This window comes from Pristiophorus japonicus, chromosome 30, assembly GCF_044704955.1.
Source record: "Pristiophorus japonicus isolate sPriJap1 chromosome 30, sPriJap1.hap1, whole genome shotgun sequence".
Taxonomy (NCBI): Eukaryota; Metazoa; Chordata; class Chondrichthyes; family Pristiophoridae; genus Pristiophorus; species Pristiophorus japonicus.
Genome location: NC_092006.1, coordinates 2,312,908 through 2,338,471, shown reverse-complemented (window position 1 = coordinate 2,338,471; position 25,564 = coordinate 2,312,908). Strand labels below are relative to the sequence as shown.

The 25,564-nt window shown below is 52.6% G+C and overlaps 1 protein-coding gene across 2 annotated transcripts in view; it reads right to left on the bottom strand.

Annotated features, from left to right (window-relative positions):
* Window positions 1-23,758, bottom strand: part of LOC139240147 (CUGBP Elav-like family member 3-B) — a 74,433-nt gene extending 50,675 nt beyond the window's left edge. Inside the window, exons 1-2 of one of the 2 annotated variants that reach the window (XM_070868529.1) lie at window positions 23,466-23,758; window positions 8,353-8,435 (exon numbers count right to left, since the gene is read on the bottom strand). In XM_070868529.1, coding sequence (XP_070724630.1) covers window positions 8,353-8,435; window positions 23,466-23,610 — 228 coding nt within the window. In that variant the 5' untranslated portion in view covers window positions 23,611-23,758. The remainder of the gene's footprint in view (window positions 1-8,352; window positions 8,436-23,465) is intronic. The other variant, XM_070868528.1, reaches the window with a different exon arrangement.
* Window positions 23,759-25,564: the final 1,806 nt, after the last annotated feature.

Genomic DNA, 25,564 nt, shown 5'->3' with positions numbered 1-25,564 from the left:
GGGAGAGGGAGATTGGAGACGGAAAGAAAGAGAGGATGAGAGAGAGGGAGGGGGAAGTGAGAATGAGAGGGCAGGAGGGGGAAGGGGAAAGCAAGGATGAGAGAGGGAGAGGGAAGGGGATGTGAGGAAGGGAGAGAGAGAGAGGGAGAAAAAGGGAGGAGGAAGCGAGGATAAGAGGGAGGGAGGGCGACAGAGGAGCGAGGCAGGGTTGGAAAAGGTTCGCTGTTTGCTTATGACAAAGGTCATTGCTGTTTACAGATATATTGTTCCACACAGGAAGCACTTGCACAGTTCAAGATCTCTGTAAATTGCAGATAAATCGTTTAACAAATTGACCAAATGTCGATCCCAAACACTCAAGTGTATCCCATTTCCTGCAGCCCACCATATTCCCAAAAGTATTTTCTTCTTCCCTCTATCTCTCTGTCTGCGTCGCTGTGTCTCTGTGACTTTCTGTCTGCATCCCACAAATAATAGTGCGATAAATGACCAGTTAATCTGTTGGTGGCTTTGTTTGAGGAATAGGCAGTACTGAGGGAGTGCCGCACTGTCGGAGGGGCGGTACTGAGGGAGTGCCGCACTGTCGGAGGGGCGGTACTGAGGGAGTGCCGCACTGTCGGAGGGGCGGTACTGAGGGAGTGCCGCACTGTCGGAGGGGCGGTACTGAGGGAGTGCCGCACTGTCGGAGGGGCGGTACTGAGGGAGTGCCGCACTGTCGGAGGGGCGGTACTGAGGGAGCGCCGCACTGTCGGAGGGGCGGTACTGAGGGAGCGCCGCACAGTCGGAGGGGCGGTACTGAGGGAGCGCCGCACTGTCGGAGGGGCAGTAATGAGAGAGCACCGCACTGTCGGAGGGGCGGTACTGAGGGAGTGCCGCACTGTCGGAGGGGCGGTACTGAGGGAGCGCCGCACTGTCGGAGGGGCGGTACTGAGGGAGCGCCGCACTGTCGGAGGGGCGGTACTGAGGGAGCCCCGCACTGTCGGAGGGGCAGTACTGAGGGAGCACAGCAGTGTCGGAGGGGCAGTACTGAGGGAGCACAGCAGTGTCAGAGGGGTAGTACTGAGGGAGCGCCGCACTGTCGGAGGGGCAGTACTGAGGGAGCGCCGCACTGTCGGAGGGGCAGTACTGAGGGAGCGCCGCACTGTCGGAGGGGCAGTACTGAGGGAGCACAGCAGTGTCAGAGGGGCAGTACTGAGGGAGCGCCGCACTGTAGGAGGGGCGGTACTAATGTCTCATCCGAAAGACGGCCCCTCCGACAGTGCGACGCTCCCTCAGTACCATCCCTCCGACAGTGCGGCGCTTCCTCAGTACTGCCCCTCCTCACCCGCTCGAGAAGAACAGAAAGAGGGCAGAAAGAATGTGGGCGGAGAAAAGGCGGAATAGAGAGAGAGAGAGTGGAGGAGAGTCAGGGCTGGATGCCAGGAATCACATGGCTCCAATCATGCTGAAAGTGGTTCCCTGACAGATCTATACACCGGTCCTGACGGAAGGTCACCGACCTCTGTTTCCCTCTCCACAGATGCTTCCTGGCCTGCTGACGATTAGTTACTGTACACCACTCATCGCAGCTCAGCTCGACCTGCCTGAAGCCTGGGGTCATTAAGGGTATGGCACTCAATTCAAGAACGGTGGTACAGCGCCTCATCTTTCCATTCGGCACTTTACAAACTTGCGGCCACGACATCGAGTCCAACAACTTCTGATCATAACCACCGCTTACATGTTTCCTGGCAGCAGGTTTTACTGTTATGCATTCACGTGATGCGGACATCCATTTATTGCCCATCCCCAATCATCCCACGAGAAGTTGGTGGTAATCCGCCTTCTTGAATCGCTGGAGAAATACCACCAACGATGCCTCCGCAAGATCCTGCAAATCCCCCGGGAGGACAGACGCACCAACGTCAGCGTCCTCGACCAGGCCCAACATCCCCAGCATCGAAGCACTGACCACACTCGACCAGCTCCGCTGGGCGGGACCACATTGCCCGCATGCCAGACACAAGACTCCCAAAGCAAACGCTCCACTCGGAACTCCTTCACGGCAAACGAGCCAAAGGTGGGCAGAGGAAACGTTACAAGGGACCACCCTCAAAGCCTCCCTGATAAAGTGCAACATCCCCACCGACACCTGGGAGTCCCTGGCCCAAAGACCAGTCCGCCCAAAGTGGAGGAAGTGCATCCGGGAGGGCGCTGAGCACCTCGAGTCTCGTCGCTGAGAGCGTGCAGAAACCAAGCGCAGGCAGCGGAAGGAGCATGCGGCAAACCTGTCCCACCCTCCCTTTCCCTCAACGACTATCTGTCCCACCTGTGATAGTATTAAAGCCAAGGAAGTGGCATACAAATTGGCCAGAAATAGCAGCGAACCCAGGGACTGGGAGAAATTTAGAACTCAGCAGAGGAGGACAAAGAGTTTGATTAGGGCAGGGAAAATGGAGTACGAGAAGAAGCTTGCAGGGAACATTAAGACGGATTGCAAAAGTTTCTATAGATATGTAAAGAGAAAAAGGTTAGTAAAGACAAACGTAGGTCCCCTGCAGTCAGAATCAGGGGAAGTCATAACAGGGAACAAAGAAATGGCAGACCAATTGAACCAATACTTTGGTTCGATATTCACTAAGGAGGACACAAACAACCTTCTGGATATAAAAGGGGTCAGAGGGTCTAGTAAGAAGGAGGAACTGAGGGAAATCCTTATTAGTCGGGAAATTGTGTTGGGGAAAATGATGGGATTGAAGGCCGATAAATCCCCAGGGCCTGATGGACTGCATCCCAGAGTACTTAAGGAGGTGGCCTTGGAAATAGTGGATGCATTGACAGTCATTTTCCAACATTCCATTGACTCTGGATCAGTTCCTATCGAGTGGAGGGTAGCCAATGTAACCCCACTTTTTAAAAAAGGAGGGAGAGAGAAAACAGGGAATTATAGACCGGTCAGCCTGACCTCAGTAGTGGGTAAAATGATGGAATCAATTATTAAGGATGTCATAGCAGCGCATTTGGAAAGAGGTGACATGATAGGTCCAAGTCAGCATGGATTTGTGAAAGGGAAATCATGCTTGACAAATTTTCTGGAATTTTTTGAGGATGTTTCCAGTAGAGTGGACAAGGGAGAACCAGTTGATGTGGTATATTTGGACTTTCAGAAGGCTTTCGACAAGGTCCCACACAAGAGATTAATGTGCAAAGTTAAAGCACATGGGATTGGGGGTAGTGTGCTGACATGGATTGAGAACTGGTTGTCAGACAGGAAGCAAAGAGTAGGAGCAAATGTGCATTTTTCAGAATGGCAGGCAGTGACTAGTGGGGTACCGCAAGGTTCTGTGCTGGGGCCCCAGCTGTTTACACTGTACATTAATGATTTAGACGAGGGGATTAAATGTAGTATCTCCAAATTTGCGAATGACACTAAGTTGGGTGGCAGTGTGAGCTGCGAGGAGGATGCTATGAGGCTGCAGAGCGACTTGGATAGGTTAGGTGAGTGGGCAAATGCATGGCAGATGAAGTATAATGTGGATAAATGTGAGGTTATCCACTTTGGTGGTGAAAACAGAGAGACAGACTATTATCTGAATGGTGACAGATTAGAAAAAGGGGAGGTGCAACGAGACCTGGGTGTCATGGTACATCAGTCATTGAAGGTTGGCATGCAGGTACAGCAAGCGGTTAAGAAAGCAAATGGCATGTTGGCCTTCATAGCGAGGGGATTTTTGAGTACAGGGGCAGGGAGGTGTTACTGCAGTTGTACAAGGCCTTGGTGAGGCCACACCTGGAGTATTGTGTACAGTTTTGGTCTCCTAACTTGAGGAAGGACATTCTTGCTATTGAGGGAGTGCAGCGAAGGTTCACCAGACTGATTCCCGGGATGGCGGGACTGACCTATCAAGAAAGACTGGATCAACTGGGCTTGTATTCACTGGAGTTCAGAAGAATGAGAGGGGATCTCATAGAAACGTTTAAAATTCTGATGGGTTCAGACAGGTTAGATGCAGGAAGAATGTTCTCAATGTTGGGGAAGTCCAGAACCAGGGGTCACAGTCTAAGGATAAGGGATAAGCCATTTAGGACCGAGATGAGGAGAAACTTCTTCACCCAGAGAGTGGTGAACCTGTGGAATTCTCTACCACAGAAAGTAGTTGAGGCCAATTCACTAAATATATTCAAAAAGGAGTTAGATGAAGTCCTTACTAGTAGGGGGATCAAGGGGGTACTGAAGTTGCATGTTCAGCCATGAACTCATTGAATGGCGGTGCAGGCTAGAAGGGCCGAATGGCCTACTCCTGCACCTATTGTCTATGTTTCTATGTGACAGGGACTGCGGTTCTCGTATTGGACTGTTCAGCCACCTAAGGACTCACTTTTAGAGTGGAAGCAAGTCTTTTTCGATTCCGAGGGACTGCCTATGATGATGATGAATACATCGGAGTGGCTCGCTAGGCCACTTCAGAGGGCAGTTAAGAACATAAGAAATAGGAGCAGCAGTCGGCCATTCGGTCCATCGAGCCTGCTCCGCCATTCAATAAGATCATGGCTGATCTGATCTTGGCCTCAACTCCACTTCCATGCCCGCTCTCCCTTATCGTTCAAAAATTTGTCTATCGCCACCTTAAATATATTCAATGACCCAGCCTCCACAGCTCTCTGGGGCAGAGAATTCCACAGATTCACCACTCTCAGAGAAGAAATTCCTCCTCATCTCCATCTTAAATGGGCGGCCCCTTATTCTGAGACTATACCCCCTAGTTCTAGATTCCCCCACGCGGGGAAACATCCTCTCTGCATCTGTCCAGCCGCCTCAGAATCTTAATATGTTTCAATAAGATCACCTCTCATTCTTCTAAACTCCAATGAGTATAGGCCCAACCTGCTCAACCTTACTTCAGAAGACAAGCCCTGCATCCCAGGAATCAACCGAGTGAACCTTCTCTGAACTGCCTCCAATGCAAGTATATCCTTCCTTAAATCGAGTCACAAATCGGCCAGACCGGGTAAGGGCAGCAGATTTCCTTCCCTGAAGGACATCAGTGAACCAGATGGGTTTTTACGACAATCTGGTAGTTTCATGATTTGAACTCACGTTTCCGGATCATTAGTCCGTTACTAGTCTAGTGACATAACCACTCTGCTACCGTCATTGACACGTCCTCTTGACCCACCTTTTGTTTCTCCATTTGTTCCATTACCTCCTCTCTTGCTTCTCCTAATAACAGCTTGCATTTATATAGCACCTTGTACGTAGTGAAACGTCCCAAGACGCTTCACAGGAGCATTATCAGACAAAATTTGACTGCATAAGGAGAAATTAGGGCAGGTGACCAAAAGCTTGGTCTAAGAGGTCGGTTTTAAGGAGCGTGTTGAAGGAGGAGAGAGAGGTAAACTAGGTGATTCAAAACTTGGCTGCTCCGTGTCCTAACTCGCACCCAGTCCCACTCACCCATCACCCCCTGTGCTCGCTGTCCCCGTGTCCTAACTCACACCCAGTCCCACTCACTCATCACCCCTGTGCTCACTGCCCCGTGTCCTAACTCACACCCAGCCCCACACACGATTCACCCCTGTGCTCGCTGACCCGTGTCCTAACTCACACCCAGCCCCACTCACCATTCACCCCTGTGCTCGCTGACCCCGTGTCCTAACTCACACCCAGCCCCGCTCACCATTCACCCCTGTGCTCGCTGACCCGTGTCCTAACTCACACCCAGTCCCACTCACCCATCACCCCCTGTGCTCACTGTCCCCGTGTCCTAACTCACACCCAGCCCCACTCACCCATCACCCCCTGTGCTCACTGACCCCGTGTCCTAACTCACACCCAGCCCCACTCACCATTCACCCCTGTGCTCGCTGACCCGTGTCCTAACTCACACCCAGCCCCGCTCACCATTCACCCCTGTGCTCGCTGACCTACTCTGGCTCCTGGTTAAACAACACCTCAATTTCACAATTCTCATCCTTGTGTTCAAATCCCTCCATTGCCTCGCCCCTCCCTATCTCTGTAACCTCCTCCAGCCCCTACACCCCTCCCTATCTCTGTAATCTCCTCCAGCCCCTACACCCCTCCCTATCTCTGTAATCTCCTCCAGCCCCTACACCCCTCCCTATCTCTGTAATCTCCTCCAGCCCCTACACCCCTCCCTATCTCTGTAACCCCCTCCAGCCCCTACACCCCTCCCTATCTCTGTAACCTCCTTCAGCCCCTACACCCCTCCCTATCTCTGTAACCCCCTCCAGCCCCTACACCCCTCCCTATCTCTGTAACCCCCTCCAGCCCTACACCCCTCCCTATCTCTGTAACCTTCTCCAGCCCCTACACCCCTCCCTAGCTCTGTAACCGCCTGCAGCCCCACAACCCCCACCCCCCCCGGACATGTCTGTGCACGATCCAACGATAAGGGAGTTGTTGCCCAATCACGGCAATCAACCTCGATTATTGAGTGTACAGCAGACCCTGACATGAGGTGAGAAACCCCTCCAGTGGTGGCGAGCTTTAGGAACCAGTCCAAAGTTGCCTGTTCCTCCCTCAACACACGTCAGGCCTCCAATTACTCATGAACCAAAATATCATTTCCTGAAAGAAATCTCTCTAATTTACATTTGAACGAATCAATACTAACTACTTCCTTCGTCTCCCTATAGACTCTCCGCTCACTCACTGAAATACTGTTTCCGCAGATTTGTTTTGCAATTAACCCTCTTCAATCGCACACCGTGTCCTCCAACCCTTGCTTACTGATTTAACATGTCTCCTCTCCTATTCTTCTCAATCTTAATTGGATGCTGCAGCGCTCATAGAACAATACCGCACAGGAGGATCCCATTGGGCCCATCGAACCCGTGCCGTGCCGGCTCCGTGACAGAGCGACCCAATCAGTCCCACTCCCCCCCGCTCTTTCACCACAGCCCGGCACATTTCCAGTATTTATCCAATTCCCGGTTTGAAAGTCACTATTGAATCTGCTCCCACCGGCCTTTCAGGCAGCGCGTTCCCAATCACAACAACTCGCTGCGTAAAAACATTCTCCCCATCTCCCCCTCTGGTTCCATCGCCGATTATCGTCAATCTGTGTCCCTCTGGTTCCATCGCCGATTATCGTCAATCTGCGTCCCTCTGGTTCCATCGCCGATTATCGTCAATCTGTGTCCCTCTGGTTCCATCGCCGATTATCGTCAATCCGTGTCCCTCTGGTTCCATCGCCGATTATCGTCAATCTGTGTCCCTCTGGTTCCATCGCCGATTATCGTCAATCTGTGTCCCTCGGGTCACCCACCCTCGTGCCCTGCAAACAGCGCCTCCTTATTTACTCCTTAAAACCCCTCAAGATTTTGAACACCTCGATCAAATCTCCCCTTAACCTTCTCTGCTCCAAGGAGAACAACCCCGGCTTCTCCAGTCTCTCCCCGTCACTGAAGTCCCTCATTGAGTATTGTGTGCAATTTTGGTCTCTTAATCTGAGGAAGGACATTCTTGCTATTGAGGAAGTGCAGCGAAGGTTCGCCAGATTGATTCCCGGGATGGCTGGACTGACATATGAAGAAAGACTGGATCAACTGGGCCTGTATTCACTGGAATTTAGAAGGATGAGAGGGGATCTCATAGAAACATAAAATTCTGACGGCACTGGACAGGTTAGATGCAGGAAGAATGTTCCCGATGTTGGGGAAGTCCAGAACCAGGGGTCACAGTCTAAGGATAAGGGGTAAGCCATTTAGGACCGAGATGAGGAGAAACTTCTTCACCCAGAGAATTGTGAACCTGTGGAATTCTCTACCACAGAAGGTTGTTGGGGCCAGTTCGTTAGATATATTCAAAAGGGAGTTAGATGTGGCCCTTACGGCTAAAGGGATCAAGGGGTATGGAGAGAAAGCAGGAAAGGGGTACTGAGGTGAATGATCAGCCATGATCTTCTTGAATGGTGGTGCAGGCTCGAAGGGCCGAATGGCCTACTCCTGCACCTATTTTCTATGTTTCTATGTTTCTATCCCTGGAACCATTCTGGTAAATCTCTTCTGCATTCTCTCCAAAGCCTTTGACATCATTCTTAAAGTGCGGTGCCGAGAACTGGACACAGTACTCCAGCCGGTGATTGGGAAATGCACGGCCCAATGTGTTGATTGACATAGTACGGTGGCAGAGGTTAGAGACTGGATGCTTTTTACACTGCTCCATATGTCACCCCTATTAAATCTCCCCTTCACCTTCTCTGCTCTAAGGAGAACAATCCCAGCTTCCCCAGTCTCTAGGTATAACTGAAGGCCCTCAAACCTGGTGCCGCTTGTCACAGAGATTCTCCATAGTAATCATTTCCCCTCCCCCCCCTCCCCCCGACCCCTCGGTTCGTGACTCTCACTTACCCCAGGCAGCGTCTTCTGTTCATGTAACGCCGTCTGTGCTTTCAGTGCAGACTCCCTCGCGCAGTAAGTCAGGAAGGCACATCCTTGACGGGGCAGAAATCACAAAACACCGTGGGATCGCAACATCGCTCAATCGGCAAATCACTCAACTCAACTGTCCTGTTGTACCGTACGCAGAGCGGGGTGACCGCTTTGTGGAACACCTCCCTTCAGTCCGTAGGCTGGACCCCGAGCTTCTGGTCGCCTGTCACTTTAATTCCCCTCCTCCACTCCCACTCTGACCTCTCCGTCCTCGGCCTCCTTACACTGTTCCAACGAAGCTCAACGCAAACTCGAGGAACAGCACCTCACCTTTCGTTCAGGCAATTTACAGCCTTTTGGACTCAACATCGAGTTCAACAATTTCAAATCATAACCCCCTGCCCATATTTTTGTGTTCTCTTTCCCACGGCAGTTGTCGATGATTCTGCCATCTCCATTTACACCCTATCTTTTGCTTCTTAAACTTGTCCCCCCATTACCATCTCCTTTTGCCTCAATCTCTCCTGCTTTCCACCCCCGTCACTCCCCACCACCCTTGTTCTTTCCTCCCCTCCCCCCTTTCCCTGTCCCGACGCTTGCTTAAAAACCTGTTACATCGCTAATATTTCCCAGTTCTGACGAAGGCTCGCTGGCCTGAAACGTTAACTCTGTTTCTCTCTCCACAGATGCTACCTGGCCCACTGAGTATTTCCAGCATTCTCTGTTCTTATTTCACATTCCAGCATCCGCAGTATTTTGCTTTTGTATTCCTCCTCCCCCACTGTACACAAAACACTTTTATTCACAATTCACTCACATTTGAGCCATCGTACTGCAATCTGTTGCAGCAAATGGTACGGTGGCCTTTCTTACAAGAGGATTTGAGTATAAGAGTAAAGACTGCAATTATATCGGGCCCTGGTGAGACCACACCTGGAGTATTGTGCACAGTTTGGATCTCCTTACCTAAGGAAGGATATACTTGCCATAGATGGAGTGCAGCGAAGGTTCACCAGACTGATTCCTGGGAGGGGGGGATTGTCCTATGGGGAGAGATTGAGCAGACTGGGCTGATATTCTCTGGAGTTTAGAAAAATGAGAGGGTGATCTCATTGAAACATACAACATTCTTACAGGGATTGACAGGAAGAATGTTTCCCCCGGGCTGGGGAGTCTAGAACCAGGGGGTCACACAGTCTCAGGATAAGGGGTCGGCTATTTAGGACTGAGATGAGGAGGAATTTCTTCACTCAGAGGGGGGTGAATCTTTGGAATTCTATGCCCCAGAGGGCTGTGGAGGCTCAGTCATTGAGAATATTCAAGGCTGAGATCGATAGATTTTTGAATATTAAGGGAATCGAGGGATATGGGGATCAGGCAGGAAAGTGGAGTTGAGGTAGAAGATCAGCCGTGATCTTATTGAATGGCGGAGCGGGCTCGAGGGGCCGAATGGCCGACTCGTGCTCCTAATTCTTATAAGAACATAAGAAATTGGAGCAGGAGTAGGCCATATGGTCCCTCGAGCCTGTTCCACCATTTAATACGATCATGACTGATCCGATCATGGACTCAGCTTCACTTCCCTGCCCACGCCCCATAACCCCTTATCAGTTATGTTCTCTCGGAACATCTCCAGCAAGAGTTGTCCACCCCCCCACAACCCTTCTGCCCCTCCCGAAGACGGCTCCTCCCGCAGCTCCGCGGACGACCGGCCCGGTAATTCTTGCAAGCGCCCATTTATGCAACCGCGCAGCGACCGACTATTCGGCCCCAGAGGTCGTCACGCATCACCCGAGCTTCACGTTTGTGGCAAAGGGCGCGGTCCAGCGACCAGGGAGGCGGTTGATTTCTCCCCCTCCCCCAACCTCGGCGGGGGGAAATCAGGGTGGGGGGGGGAGGGGGGCAGTTGACGGGGACTGGGACACAGCGTGGCACGGCTTCATTGTGAATGGGGACGGTTACGGGAGCGTCCAGAGCACCGGTCGCTGCACACTATTTCCCGCCGCTATAAGGGGCTGCATGGACCATTCGAAACACCGTGCGCGCGCGGGTGACACGTTGAAAAGCCGGCGTTCCCTGGAGCACTGGCCGTCCACACATCTTACAGGGAGAACTGGACCGGAGACAGCCTCTTGGGGAGGGAAACCAACAGACCGGGCTCCCGCCCTGAACCTCCTCACACGCTCTACACAAGTACGCACTGGCCATTATAGATTCTACACCATTTGGTTCCCCGCAGTTGGAGCTTCCCATTCTGACCAGCCCCCCGCCCCGCCTCGGTTGTTGACGTCCACCACTGACAGCCTCGCGTAGTCCTTCCCCTCCGCCATCTCCAATACTTTTTTACCACTGATAAAAGAAAAGACTTGCATTTAAATAGCGCCTTTCATGGCCACTGGAGGTCCCAAAGCGCTTTACAGCCAATGAAGTACATTTGGAGTGTAGTCAGTGTTGTAATGTGGAAAACGCGGCAGCTCAAATTACGCACGCAAGCCCCCACATACAGCGATGTGATAATGACCCAGATCATCTGTTTTTGTTATGTTGATTGAGGGGTAAGTATTGGACAGGGCATCGGGGATAACTTCATTGCTCTTCTTGAAATGGGTTCTTTTACGTCCATCTGAGAGAGCAGACGGGGCCTCGGTTTAACGTCTCATCTAAAAGACGGCACCTCGGACAGTACAGCACTCTCTCAGTACTGCCCCTCCGACAGTGCGGCGCTCCCTCAGTACTGCCCCTCCGACAGTGCGGCGCTCCCTCAGTACTGCCCCTCCGACAGTGCGGCGCTCCCTCAGTACTGCCCCTCGGACAGTACAGCACTCCCTCAGTACTGCCCCTCCGACAGCGCGGCGCTCCTTCAGTACCGCCCCTCCGACAGAGCGGCGCTCCCTCAGTACCGCCCCTCCGACAGTGCGGCGCTCCCTCAGTACTGCCCCTCCGACAGTGCGGCGCTCCCTCAGTACTGCCCCTCCGACAGTGCGGCGCTCCCTCAGTACTGCCCCTCGGACAGTACAGCACTCCCTCAGTACTGCCCCTCCGACAGCGCGGCGCTCCTTCAGTACCGCCCCTCCGACAGAGCGGCGCTCCCTCAGTACCGCCCCTCCGACAGTGCGGCGCTCCCTTAGTACCGCCCCTCCAACAGTGTGGCGCTCCCTCAGTACTGCCCCTCCGACAGTGCGGCACTCCCTCAGTACTGCCCCTCCGACAGTGCGGCGCTCCCTCAGTACTGCCCCTCCAACAGTGCGGCGCTCCCTCAGTACTGCCCCTCCGACAGTGCGGCGCTCCCTCAGTACTGCCTCTCCAACAGTGCGGCGCTCCCTCAGTACTGCCCCTCCGACAGTGCGGCCCTCCCTCAGTACTGCCCCTCCGACAGTGCGGCGCTCCCTCAGTACTGCCCCTCCGACAGTGCGGCGCTCCATCAGTACTGCCCCTCCGACAGTGCGGCGCTCCCTCAGTACTGCCCCTCCGACAGTGCGGCCCTCCCTCAGTACTGCCCCTCAGACAGTGCGGCCCTCCCTCAGTACTGCCCCTCCGACAGTGCGGCGCTCCCTCAGTACTGCCCCTCCGACAGTGCGGTGCTCCCTCAGTACTGCCCCTCCGACAGTGCGGTGCTCCATCAGTACTGCCCCTCCGACAGTGCGGCGCTCCCTCAGTACTGCCCCTCCAACAGTGCGGCGCTCCCTCAGTACTGCCCCTCCGACAGTGCGGCGCTCCCTCAGTACTGCCCCTCCAACAGTGCGGCGCTCCCTCAGTACTGCGTTAGAGTGTCAGCCTAGATATTTTTACGTAGTTAAGTCTCTGGAACGGGATTTAAACCGATAAACTTCTGACTGAGAAGCAAGTGTACCCACTGAGCCACAGCTGACACACAGTGATAAATGAAAGTGCTCAAAAAAAAATGGAGAGCGTTTTATTTAATGTACCCTGGGATTTATCTCCCGGGCTTTGGTCAGTAGCAGTGCGCTGGAGATTAATCCATCCTTGCTGGAGACTCCTGGGGGCATTCCTAGAAGGGTGGCCACCCCCATGCCCCTCCCCACAATCCCGGTAAAACTCCCACATTTTCTACTAGCCTTTCGCGTGGGGTCAGAGCAAGAGGGAGGAGACTCAGTCCTTCCAGTCAATAAACGGACACAGGAAGGGGAATTGGGAGTGATCAGTTTGAGCCAGCGTGGTGGTTGGTGTGCAACGGTCACCACACGTTAAAACAATCCACGCACAGGAATCTTCCACCCCCTCAACTGGAGTTCAGGACTGGAACATCGGGTTCCTTCATTGAAACATCTGCGAACTCATGCGGAAGCAAGTCATCCTCGTTCGAGGGACCGCCTATGATGATGATGATGGGATTTTGTAGGTTTCGAATTGCAGGATTTAAAGTGTCTCGATGAGATGGAGGGGTAGGGTTTGAGAAGCCACTTCCAGTCACAGACTCGTTTCATTGAAAGTTGGCCTGCAGGTACAGCAGGCGGTGAAGAAGGCAAATGGCGTGTTGGCCTTTATAGTGAGAGGATTTGAGTATAGGAGCAGGGAGGTCTTACTGCAGTTGTACAGGGCCTTGGTGAGGCCTCACCTGGAATATTGTGTTCAGTTTTGGTCTCCTAATCTGAGGAAGGACATTCTTGCTATTGAGGGAGTGCAGCGAAGGTTCACCAGACTGATTCCCGGGACGGCAGGACTGACATATGAAGAAAGACTGGATCGACTGGGCTTATATTCACTGGAGTTTAGAAGAATGAGAGGGGATCTCATAGAAACATATACAATTCTGACGTAATTGGACAGGTTAGAGGCAGGAAGAATGTTCCTGATGTTGGAGAAGTCCAGAACCAGGGGTCACAGTCTAAGGATAAGGGGTAAGCCATTTAGGACCGAGATGAAGAGAAATTTCTTCACCCAGAGAATTGTGAACCTGTGGAATTCTCTACCACAGAAAGTTGTTGAGTCCCGTTCATAAGATATATTCCAAAGGGAGTTAGATGTGGCCCTTATGGCTAAAGGGATCAAGGGGTATGGAGAGAAAGCAGGAATGGGGTACTGAGGTGAATGGTCAGCCATGATCATACTGAATGGTGGTGCAGGCTCGAAGGGCCGAATGGCCTGCTCCTGCACCTTGTTTCTATGTTTCTATGTTTCTATTGGTGTATTACGTCTGGTAGAATCTGTCAATCATCGAATGTACAGCACAGACACAGTCCATTCGGCCCATCGGCTCCGTGCCGGGGTTTATGCTCCACATCAGCCCCTCCCAATCTCACTCCATCACCATATTCTTCTATTCCCCTCTCCCCCATGTGTTTATCCAGCCTCCCCTTAAATACATCGATACTATTCGCCTCAACCCCTCCCTGTGGCAGCGAGATCCACATTCTCATCTCTCTCTGGGTAAAGATGTTTCTCCTGAATTCCCGATTGGATTTATTAGTGACTGTCTGATATTGATGGCCACACAAATGGAAACATCATCTCTATGTCTATCCTGTCAAACCCCTTCATAATTTAAAGACCTCTATCTGGTCACCCCTCAGCCCTCTCCTTTCCAGAGAAAAGAGCCCCGGCCCATTCAATCTTTCCTGATAGTTTATCACCTTCTCAGTGCTGGTCTTATCCTTGTGAATCTTTTTTGCATCTTCCCTAGTGCCTCGATGTCGTTTTTGCAATATGGAGACCAGAACTGTGCACGGTGCTCCAAGTGTGGTCTAACCCAGGTATATGGAGACCAGAACTGTGCACGGTGCTCCAAGTGTGGTCTAACCCAGGTATACGGAGACCAGAACTGTGCACAGTGCTCCAAGTGTGGTCTGACCCAGGTATATGGAGACCAGAACTGTGCACGGTGCGCCAAGTGTGGTCTAACCCAGGTATATGGAGATCAGAACTGTGCACAGTGCTCCAAGTGTGGTCTAACCCAGGTATATGGAGACCAGAACTGTGCACGGTGCTCCAAGTGTGGTCTAACACAGGTATATGGAGACCAGAACTGTGCACGGTGCTCCAAGTGTGGTCTAAACCAGGTATACGGAGACCAGAACTGTGCACAGTGCTCCAAGTGTGGTCTAACCCAGGTATATGGAGACCAGAACTGTGCACAGTGCTCCAAGTGTGGTCTGACCCAGGTATATGGAGACCAGAACTGTGCACGGTGCTCCAAGTGTGGTCTAACCCAGGTATATGGAGACCAGAACTGTGCACGGTGCTCCAAGTGTGGTCTAACCCAGGTATATGGAGACCAGAACTGTGCACGGTGCTCCAAGTGTGGTCTAACACAGGTATATGGAGACCAGAACTGTGCACGGTGCTCCAAGTGTGGTCTAAACCAGGTATACGGAGACCAGAACTGTGCACAGTGCTCCAAGTGTGGTCTAACCCAGGTATATGGAGACCAGAACTGTGCACGGTGCTCCAAGTGTGGTCTAAACCAGGTATACGGAGACCAGAACTGTGCACAGTGCTCCAAGTGTGGTCTTTTTAATGGCCTTTTCTGGTCCTCTTAGAACAATATCTGCACAGCCCCGATTGGCATGCCAAGCAATGACAGAGCGATTTGAGAGCCAGTCGCATTAGGGGGGAGTGGAGTCAAGTGTAGACCCGACTGTGTCAACGAGAAGACTGCCAGTTACAAACGCATCCCCCATTACCGACCAGAATTCTCACCGGGCACAAAGGGTCTCTGCCAACTCTGGTTGGAAGTTCCATCACATGACCTCCCCTCTCCAATAGCCTCACCAAGTCAAGAAGCCTTTTCCCCACCTTACCTCCAATACTTTTACACCACAAGCAAAAAGTGTTGAAATAAAATCAAAATAACACACAATTTTTTATAATGCCCCTGTGATTTTTCACAGGAGTGTGCTGGAGATTAACCTTTAATCCCTGGGCACTGCACGCCAATCCTGGAGGGTTGGAGACCGCCTATCGTGCGAGCTATCATCCTGTTCCACCAACACTAACCCCCTGTTGTAAAAACCAAGAGTGCTGCAAATTCGCAGCAGGTCTGTCGATATCCGAGACAGAGACTCAGATATCGGCCGTTGGTCTGTGGGTAGCACGCTCTCTCTCACCTCGCAGTCAGAGGTCATGGGTAGCAAGTCCCACTCGAGAGACTTAAGCACATAATCGAAGCGGACACTCCCGGTACAGTGCTGAGGGAGCTCCATACTGTTGGAAGGAGCAGTACTGAGGGAGCGCCGCACTGTCAGAGGGGCAATACTGAGGGAGCGCCGCACTGTCGGAGGGGCAGTACTGAGGGAGCGCCGCACTGTCAAAGGGGCAGTACTGAGGGAGCACAGCACTGTCAAAGGGGCAATACTGAGGGAGTGCCGCACTGTCAAAGGGGCAGTACTGAGGGAGCACAGCACTGTCAAAGGGGCAGTACTGAGGGAGCGCCGCACTGTCGGAGGGGCAGTACTGAGGGAGCGCCGCACTGTCGGAGGGACAGTACTAAGGGAGCACAGCACTGTCGGAGGGGCGGTACTGAGGGAGCGCCGCACTACGCTGTCGGAGTTGCAGTACTGAGGGAGTGCCGCACTGCGCTGTCGGAGGGGCAGTGCTGAGGGAGCGCTGCACTGTCGGAGGGGTGGTACTGAGGGAGCGCCGCACTGTCGCAGGGGCAGTACTGAGGGAGCGCAGCACTGTCGGAGGGGCGGTACTGAGGGAGCGCCGCACTGTTGGAGGGACGGTACTGAGGGAGCGCCGCACTGTCGGAGGGGCGGTACTGAGGGAGCGCCGCACTGTCGGAGGGGCAGTACTGAGGGAGCGCCGCACTGTCGGAAGCAGCAGTACTGAGGGAGCCCCGCACTGTCGGAGGGGCAGTACTGAGGGAGCGCCGCACTGTCGGAGGGGCAGTACTGAGGGAGTGCTGCACTGTCGGAGGGGCAGTACTGAGGGAGTGCTGCGCTGTCGAAGGGGCAGTACTGAGGGAGCGCCGCACTGTCGGAGGGGCAGTACTGAGGGAGCACAGCACTGTCAAAGGGGCAGTACTGAGGGAGCGCCGCACTGTCGGAGGGGCAGTACTGAGGGAGCGCCGCATTGTCGGAGGGACAGCACTAAGGGAGCACAGCACTGTCGGAGGGGCGGTACTGAGGGAGCGCCGCACTACGCTGTCGGAGTTGCAGTACTGAGGGAGTGCCGCACTGCGCTGTCGGAGGGGCAGTGCTGAGGGAGCGCTGCACTGTCGGAGGGGTGGTACTGAGGGAGCGCTGCACTGTCGGAGGGGTGGTACTGAGGGAGCGCCGCACTGTCGGAGGGGCAGTACTGAGGGAGCGCAGCACTGTCGGAGGGGCAGTACTGAGGGAGCGCCGCACTGTCGGAGGGGCAGTACTGAGGGAGCGCCGCACTGTCGGAGGGGCAGTACTGAGGGAGTGCTGCACTGTCGGAGGGGCAGTACTGAGGGAGTGCTGCGCTGTCGAAGGGGCAGTACTGAGGGAGCGCCGCACTGTCGGAGGGGCAGTACTGAGGGAGTGCTGCACTGTCGGAGGGGCAGTACTGAGGGAGTGCTGCGCTGTCGAAGGGGCAGTACTGAGGGAGCGCCGCGCTGTCGGAGGGGCAGTACTGAGGGAGCACAGCACTGTCAAAGGGGCAGTACTGAGGGAGCGCCGCACTGTCGGAGGGGCAGTACTGAGGGAGCGCCGCATTGTCGGAGGGACAGTACTAAGGGAGCACAGCACTGTCGGAGGGGCGGTACTGAGGGAGCGCCGCACTACGCTGTCGGAGTTGCAGTACTGAGGGAGTGCCGCACTGCGCTGTCGGAGGGGCAGTGCTGAGGGAGCGCTGCACTGTCGGAGGGGTGGTACTGAGGGAGCGCCGCACTGTCGGAGGGGCAGTACTGAGGGAGCGCAGCACTGTCGGAGGGGCGGTACTGAGGGAGCGCCGCACTGTTGGAGGGACGGTACTGAGGGAGCGCCGCACTGTCGGAGGGGCGGTACTGAGGGAGCGCCGCACTGTCGGAGGGGCAGTACTGAGGAAGCTCCACACTGTCGGAGGGGCAGTACTGAGGGAGCACAGCACTGTCAAAGGGGCAGTACTGAGGGAGCGCCGCACTGTCGGAGGGGCAGTACTGAGGGAGCGCCGCATTGTCGGAGGGACAGTACTAAGGGAGCACAGCACTGTCGGAGGGGCGGTACTGAGGGAGCGCCGCACTACGCTGTCGGAGTTGCAGTACTGAGGGAGTGCCGCACTGCGCTGTCGGAGGGGCAGTGCTGAGGGAGCGCTGCACTGTCGGAGGGGTGGTACTGAGGGAGCGCCGCACTGTCGGAGGGGCAGTACTGAGGGAGCGCAGCACTGTCGGAGGGGCGGTACTGAGGGAGCGCCGCACTGTTGGAGGGACGGTACTGAGGGAGCGCCGCACTGTCGGAGGGGCGGTACTGAGGGAGCGCCGCACTGTCGGAGGGGCAGTACTGAGGAAGCTCCACACTGTCGGAAGGAGCAGTACTGAGGGAGCGCCGCACTGTCGGAGGGGCAGTACTGAGGGAGCGCCGCACTGTCGGAGGGGCAGTACTGAGGGAGTGCTGCACTGTCGGAGGGGCAGTACTGAGGGATTGCTGCGCTGTCGAAGGGGCTGTACTGAGGGAGCGCCGCACTGTCGGAGGGGCAGTACTGAGGGAGTGCCGCGCTGTCGAAGGGGCAGTACTGAGGGAGTGCCGCACTGTCGGAGGGGCAGTACTGAGGGAGTGCTGCACTGTCGGAGGGGCAGTACTGAGGGAGCGCCGCACTGTCGGAGGGGCAGTACTGAGGGAGCGCTGCACTGTCGGAGGAGCAGTACTGAGGGAGCACCGCACTGTCGGAGGGGCGGTACTGAGGGAGCGCCGCACTGTCGGAGGGGCAGTACTGAGGGAGCGCTGCACTGTCGGAGGAGCAGTACTGAGGGAGCGCCGCACTGTCGGAGGGGCAGTACTGAGGGAGCGCTGCACTATCGGAGGGGCAGTACTGAGGGAGCGCCGCACTGTCGGAGGGGCAGTACTGAGGGAGTGCCGCACTGTCGAAGGGGCAGTACTGAGGGAGTGCCGCACTGTCGGAGGGGCAGTACTGAGGGAGTGTCGCACTGTCGAAGGGGCAGTACTGAGGGAGTGCTGCACTGTCGGAGGGGCAGTGCTGAGGGAGTGCTGCACTGTCGGAGGGGCAGACCTGCGAATGAGGTGTTAAACCGAGGCTCCATCTGCTTGTTCAGGTGGATGTAAAAGATCCCATGGTGCTAGTGGAAGAGCAGTGCGTACAGATCCAAGTGTGCTGGTCAACAGCGAAGCCCCTCACTCTAGTACCCTAGCTCCCATCGAAGCCTCTCTCTCTAAACTCATTCATTTTGTGCCCTCTCTCTCACGGAGCTCACTCCACGCCTTCTCTCTCTCTCGGTGTAAACTCATTCAATCCACGCCCTCTCGGAACAGGAGGCCATTCAACCCCTCGAGCCTGCTCCGCCAGTCAATGAGCTCATGGCTGATCTGTATCTTAACTCCCTCCATCCGCCTTGGCTCCATATCTCTTAATACCTCATCGTAATAGAAGATCAGCCATGATTTCATTGAATGGTGGAACAGGCTCGAGGGGCCAAATGGCCTACTCCTGCACCTAATTCTTCTGTTCTTCTGTTCCCTTGTCTAGCATAAATCGATCCTTCTCAGGTTTAAAGTTATTAATAGAGCTAGCATTGGCACCTACTGCTGTTTGTGGGGGAGTCCCACACTTTGGCCATCCTTTGCGTGAAGCAGTGTTTCTGAATTTCCCTCCTGAACGGCCTGGCTTTGATTTTAAGGTGATGACCCCTGGTCCTAAACTGCCCCCCACCAGTGGACAGAATTTCTCTCTATCTCCCCAATCAGTTCCTTTCAAAATCCTAAAAAACCTCAATCAAATTAGCCCTTAACCTTCTATATTCCGGGGGATACCAGCCCAGTTTATGTAATCCCTCCTCACAGTCTAACCCTTGGAGCCCGGGTATCATTCTGGTAAACCCACACTGCACTCCCTCCGAGACTAATATATCCTTCTACAGTGTGGTGCCCAGAACTGGACACAGTGCTCCAGGTGTGGTCTAACCAGGGCTTTGTGTAACTGTAATATAACTTCCTCCCCTTTATATTCTAGCCCTTAGTTCTAAAGGCTATTCACTCCACGCCCTCTTTCTATGGGGTTACCTCACTTATTCTCTGCCCTCTCTTTACTATTTTAATTCTACTTTCTCCTATAGTTCGTCTCGATTTGCTGTACACTCGTGTCCCCTGGCCAGGTCACGTGCTTCTCTCAAACGACAACAACTTAAATTTATATAGCACCTTTAACTTAGTAAAATGTCCCAAGGTGGCTTCACAGGAGCATATAGCGGACAAAAATTGACACTGAGCTATGTAGGGCAGGTGACCAAAAGCTGGGTCAAAGAGGCCGGTTTTAAGGAGCGTCTTAAAGGACGCTCCTTAAAGAGAGAGGCGGAGAGGTTTAGGGAGGGAGTTCCAGAGCTTGGGGCCCAGGCAGCTGAAGGCACGGCCACCGATGGTGGAGCGATGGAAATCGGGGGATGGGCAAGAGGACAGAATTGGAGGAGCGCAGAGATCTCGGGGGTTTCTGGGGCTGGAGAAGTTTACAGAGATAGGGAGGGGTATATAGGCTGGAGGAGGTTACAGAGATGGGGAGGGGTTGGGGCTGGAGGAGGTTACAGAGATAGGGAGGGGTGTAGGGGCTGGAGGAGGTTACAGAGATAGGGAGGGGTGTAGGGGCTGGAGGGGGGTTACAGAGATAGGAAGGGTGTAGGGGCTGGAGGAGGTTACAGGGATAGGGAGGAGTGTAGGGGCTGGAGGAGGTTACAGGGATAGGGAGGGGCAAGGGCCATGGAGGGATTTGAAAACAAGGATGAGAATTTTGCAATCGACGCATTGCTAGACTGGGAGCCAATGTAGGTCAGTGAGCACAGGGGGTGATGGGTGAGCGGGACTGGGTGCGAGTTAGGACATGGAGCAGCGAGCACAGGGGGTGATGGGTGAGTGGGACACGGGGCAGCGAGCACAGGGGGTGATGGGTGAGCGGGACTCGGTGCGAGTTAGGACACAGGGCAGCGAGCACAGGGGGTGATGGGTGAGCGGAACTCGGTGCGAGTTAGGACACGGGGCAGCGAGCACAGGGGGTGATGGGTGAGTGGGACTCGGTGCGAGTTAGGACACGGGGCAGCGAGCACAGGGGGTGATGGGTGAGCGGGACTCGGTGCGAGTTAGGACACGGGGCAGCGAGCACAGGGGGTGATGGGTGAGTGGGACTCGGTGCGAGTTAGGACACAGGGCAGCGAGCACAGGGGGTGATGGGTGAGCGGGACTCGGTGCGAGTTAGGACACGGGGCAGCGAGCACAGGGGGTGATGGGTGAGCGGGACTCGGTGCGAGTTAGGACACGGGGCAGCGAGCACAGGGGGTGATGGGTGAGCGGGACTCGGTGCGAGTTAGGACACGGGGCAGCGAGCACAGGGGGTGATGGGTGAGCGGGACTCGGTGCGAGTTAGGACACGGGGCAGCGAGCACAGGGGGTGATGGGTGAGTGGGACTGGGTGTGAGTTAGGACACGGGGCAGCGAGCACAGGGGGTGATGGGTGAGCGGGACTGGGTGCGAGTTAGGACATGGAGCAGCGAGCACAGGGGGTGATGGGTGAGCGGGACTCGGTGCGAGTTAGGACACGGGGCAGCGAGCACAGGGGGTGATGGGTGAGCGGGACTCGGTGCGAGTTAGGACACGGGGCAGCGAGCACAGAGGGTGATGGGTGAGCGGGACTCGGTGCGAGTTAGGACACGGGGCAGCGAGCACAGGGGGTGATGGGTGAGCGGGACTCGGTGCGAGTTAGGACACAGGGCAGCGAGCACAGGGGGTGATGGGTGAATGGGACTGGGTGTGAGTTAGGACACGGGGCAGCGAGCACAGGGGGTGATGGGTGAGCGGGACTCGGTGCGAGTTAGGACACAGGGCAGCGAGCACAGGGGGTGATGGGTGAGCGGGACTCGGTGCGAGTTAGGACATTGGGGCAGCCGAGTTTTGGATGAGCTCACGCTTTTATATATGAAATCAGGGGCTCGATGACACCACGCTACTATTATTTCATTGTTTTTTCTCGGGTATATTCTGGACCGGGCACATTATCCAGCATGCCTGCCTTGTCTGCGTTTCTAGCAATCTGATTGGTTCCTGGCGAGCATGGGCGAAGTGCAGGGAGGTCTTTGGTCTGAGCTGTCATGTGATTGGCATGACATGGCCCAATGCTGGGGTCTGATTGGCCCGCTGCACCATGTGCTTGGCAGTCAGAGAATCAGAGAGATTTACAGTATGGAAGGAAGCCATTCGGCCCATCGTGTCCGTGCCGGCCGACCAAGAGCCACCCGGCCTAATCCCACTTTCCAGCTCTCGGTCCGTAGCCCTGTAGGTTACGGCACTTCAAGTGCACATCCAAATGTGGTGAGGGTTTCTGCCTCTCCCACCCTTTCAGGCAGTGAGTTCTAGATCCCCACCACCCTCTGGGTGAAGGCATTTCACCTCTAAACCTCCAACCAATTACTTTAAATCTATGCCGCTGGTTCTTGACCCCTCTGCTAAGAAAAATAGCTCCGTCCTATCCACTCTATCCAGGCTCCTCATAATTGTATACTCCTCAATAAGGTCACCCCTCAGCCGCCTCTGTTCCAAAGAAAACAAACTCAGCCTATTCAAATCTTTAAAGGACTAATCAACTAGCTTACACTCTCAATATTCCTGACACCAAACTTTTAATAATATACATATATATATATATGAGCGAGAGAGAGAGAGAGAGAGAGAAGGGCTTCAGGGGGAACTCTGAGAGACAGATATCTATCCTAAGAGCCCAATAAATTCAGTGACTCAGTCCTCTAAAGGACAATTTATGTACTGCCTCCTAGTCACACACAGGTCTAACCCATTCTCTTTAAAGGGCCTTGTAAATGTCATTCTGTTATATTGCATAGTTAATATTTTAGAGCCCTAACCATGTACGTATTACCCTGTTGGTGTATTGTAAAAAGCACCCACTCTTTTTGCCTGCAAACCTCTCTCTGGTGAAGCATTCCTCTTTCACGAGGCTAAGGCCTATCTCTCACCCAGAACCCTGAAAATACATGAAGGCAACTCTGCCCTCATCTCCCTCCCCCTCCCCCCTCCTTCCCTCCCTGCTGCTTTGCATGAGAAAAGCATGAACCCAACATTGCCTGGAGACTGATGGTAATGGGGCAGACTGGGCTGTGGAAAAAATAAATATACATTTTTCATCTCCTCATCTTAAATACACACTTGCAAATCTCTAGCTGTGTCCTCCCTGTATTATCTCTGTTTAATTTAGCAACACAGCAATTTCTTTTTCAAATAACTCGCCTTCCCTTTCACGAGTTGTAACTCTATATTTGACCCCCCCCAAAAAATGTGTGCACCTTTGCAATTTCACAACCTAGAAGCTTACATCTCACCACGGGTTTTTTTTGTTCAATTCTAGAACGAATTAATTCATTTCTGACCCACTAGAACTTTGTTGAAAGTCTGTGCGATAATAGAAACACATTTTTAATCGTCACTTTGATCTAGCTTCCTACTGCGTGCGATATATCTATATATACTCCCAGTCTATTATTGTTTAACAGTTTATCCAATTCCCTGTCCAAATCTGGGGTTAAACAGCCCCCTTCTCGGCCCGCTCACCCATCACATATGTCTTCCCATTTCCTTTGTTTCCAATCTCCCTTCCTTCAGCGCTCTGCCTGTATTTATCAGTTATACTCTCCCATTTATCCATTCCTGTTCCCCCCCTCTTTTCCAGTTCTGCCAACACCAGACCCGTGTCCTCTTTTATCCCGAAGCCTTTTTGCAAAAACGATATAGAAAGCCCCCTTTAATTGAAGATTGATCTCGGGTTCTTTGTATAGCGAGTAGCGTGTGCATGTTCCCTTTAAAGACAAAAACACTGCCTCCCTCCATCTGTTGAGATGATTTGCCTAATTCTTGATTTGCAATTTAAAAAAGAAAGCGATATATTTGTTCGCTGACTGCCTTTCCTCAGGAAGTGTTTCGCATTATTGTTTGTGTCCCTTATTCCATTCAATATTCTCCCCACCCCCTTACCTTTGTGCATTCCCGTGTATCTGTCTTTCAGCACCGTAAGTTCATAAATTTTCCCGAATTCTTCGAATAAAGGTTTGAGGTCCTTTTCCTCCAGGTTCCGCGGGATCTGACCAATGAAGAGTTTAATCGAGTCTTGGTCTTTCATTGGGATGGAAGGAGAGTGAGACGTGGGGAAAGAGGAGTGGATAGGGCTGGGTTTAGTGGCGGCGCTGGGAGTGTGGCTATTGATCAGGTTATTGATCAGGCTGTTGGCTGGGCTGGCGACGGAGTTACTGATGCCTTTGAGGGGCAGGTCTTTCCTGTCGGGGGGAGAGCTGGGAGTCTGGATGAAGTCCCCTCTCTCTTCTGCAGCCATTTCAGCATCAGCCCCAGACACCAGCGAGGGAGGGAGGGAGAGAGAGAGAGAAAATACTGACATCACTCGTAACCCTTTCACCACCAAGCTTACAGGGCCAGAGAGAGAGAGAGAGAGAGCCCCGGGGAAGAGGACACACCGCCCCAGATTCAACACAAGGCGCGCTTCAAACCAACAATTCCCACCTTCTGAGTAACGAGATATTTAAAGCTGTCAATTTCTAAAAGTAACAATTTCAGAACATGTCCATTTCAAAACATGTTCAAAACATGTCCATTTCAAGACATGTTCAAAACATGCCCATTTCAAAACATGCCACTTTCAAAACATGTTCAAAACATGTCCATTTCAAGACATGTTCAAAACATGCCCATTTCAAAACATGCCACTTTCAAAACATGTTCAAAACATGTCCATTTCAAAACATGTACATTTCAAGACATGTTCAAAACATGTCCATTTCAAATCATGTCCATTTCAAAACATGTTCAAAACTTGTGAATTTCAAGACATGTTCAAAACATGTCCATTTCAAATCATGTCCATTTCAAAACATGTTCAAAACATGTCCATTTCAAATCATGTCCATTTCAAAACATGTTCAAAACATGTCCATTTAAAGACATGTTCAAAACATGTCCATTTCAAATCATGTCCATTTCAAAACATGTTCAAATCATGTCCGTTTCAAAACATGTCCATTTCAAAACATGCCCATATCAAAACATGTCCATTTCAAAACATGTTCAAAACATGTCCATTTCAAAACATGTCCATGGTCCAGTTCAAAACATGTTCAAATCATGTTCAATATATGTCCATTTCAAGATATGTTCAAAACATGTCCATTTCAAAACATGTCCATTTCAAGGCATGTTCAAAACATGGCCATTTCAAAACACGCCCATTTCAAAACATGTTCAAAACATGCCCATTTCAAAACATGTTCAAAACATGCCCCTTTCAAAACATGTGCATTTCAAGACATGTTCAAAACATGTCCATTTCAAAACATGTTCAAAACATGCCCATTTCAAAACATGCCCATTTCAAAACATGTTCAAAACATGCCCATTTCAAAACATGTCCATTTCAAAACATGCCCATATCAAAACATATCCATTTTAAGACATGTTCAAAACATGTCCATTTGAAGATATGCTCATAGCAAAACATGTCCATTTCAAGACATGCCCATATCAAAACATATCCATTTTAAGACATGTTCAAAACATGTCCATTTGAAGATATGCTCATAGCAAAACATGTCCATTTCAAGACATGCCCATATCAACACATGCCCATTTCAAGACATGTTCAAAACATGTCCATTTCAAGACATGTTCAAAACATGTCCATTTCAAAACATGTTCAAAACTTGTCCATTTCAAGACATGTTCAACACATGTCCATTTCAAGACACGTTCAACACATGTCCATTTCAAGACACGTTCAACACATGTCCATTTCAAAACATGTCCATTTCAAAACATGTTCAAAACATGTCCATTTCAAGACATGTTCAAAACATGTCCATTTTGAAACATGTCCATTTCAAAACATGTTCAAAACATGTCCATTTCAAGACATGCCCATTTTAAAACATGTCACTTTCAAAACATGGCCAAAACATGTCCATTTCAAAACATGTTCAAAACTTGCCCATTTCAAAACATGCCCATTTCAAAACATGCCCATTTCAAAACATGTTCAAAACATGCCCATTTCAAAACATGTTCAAAAC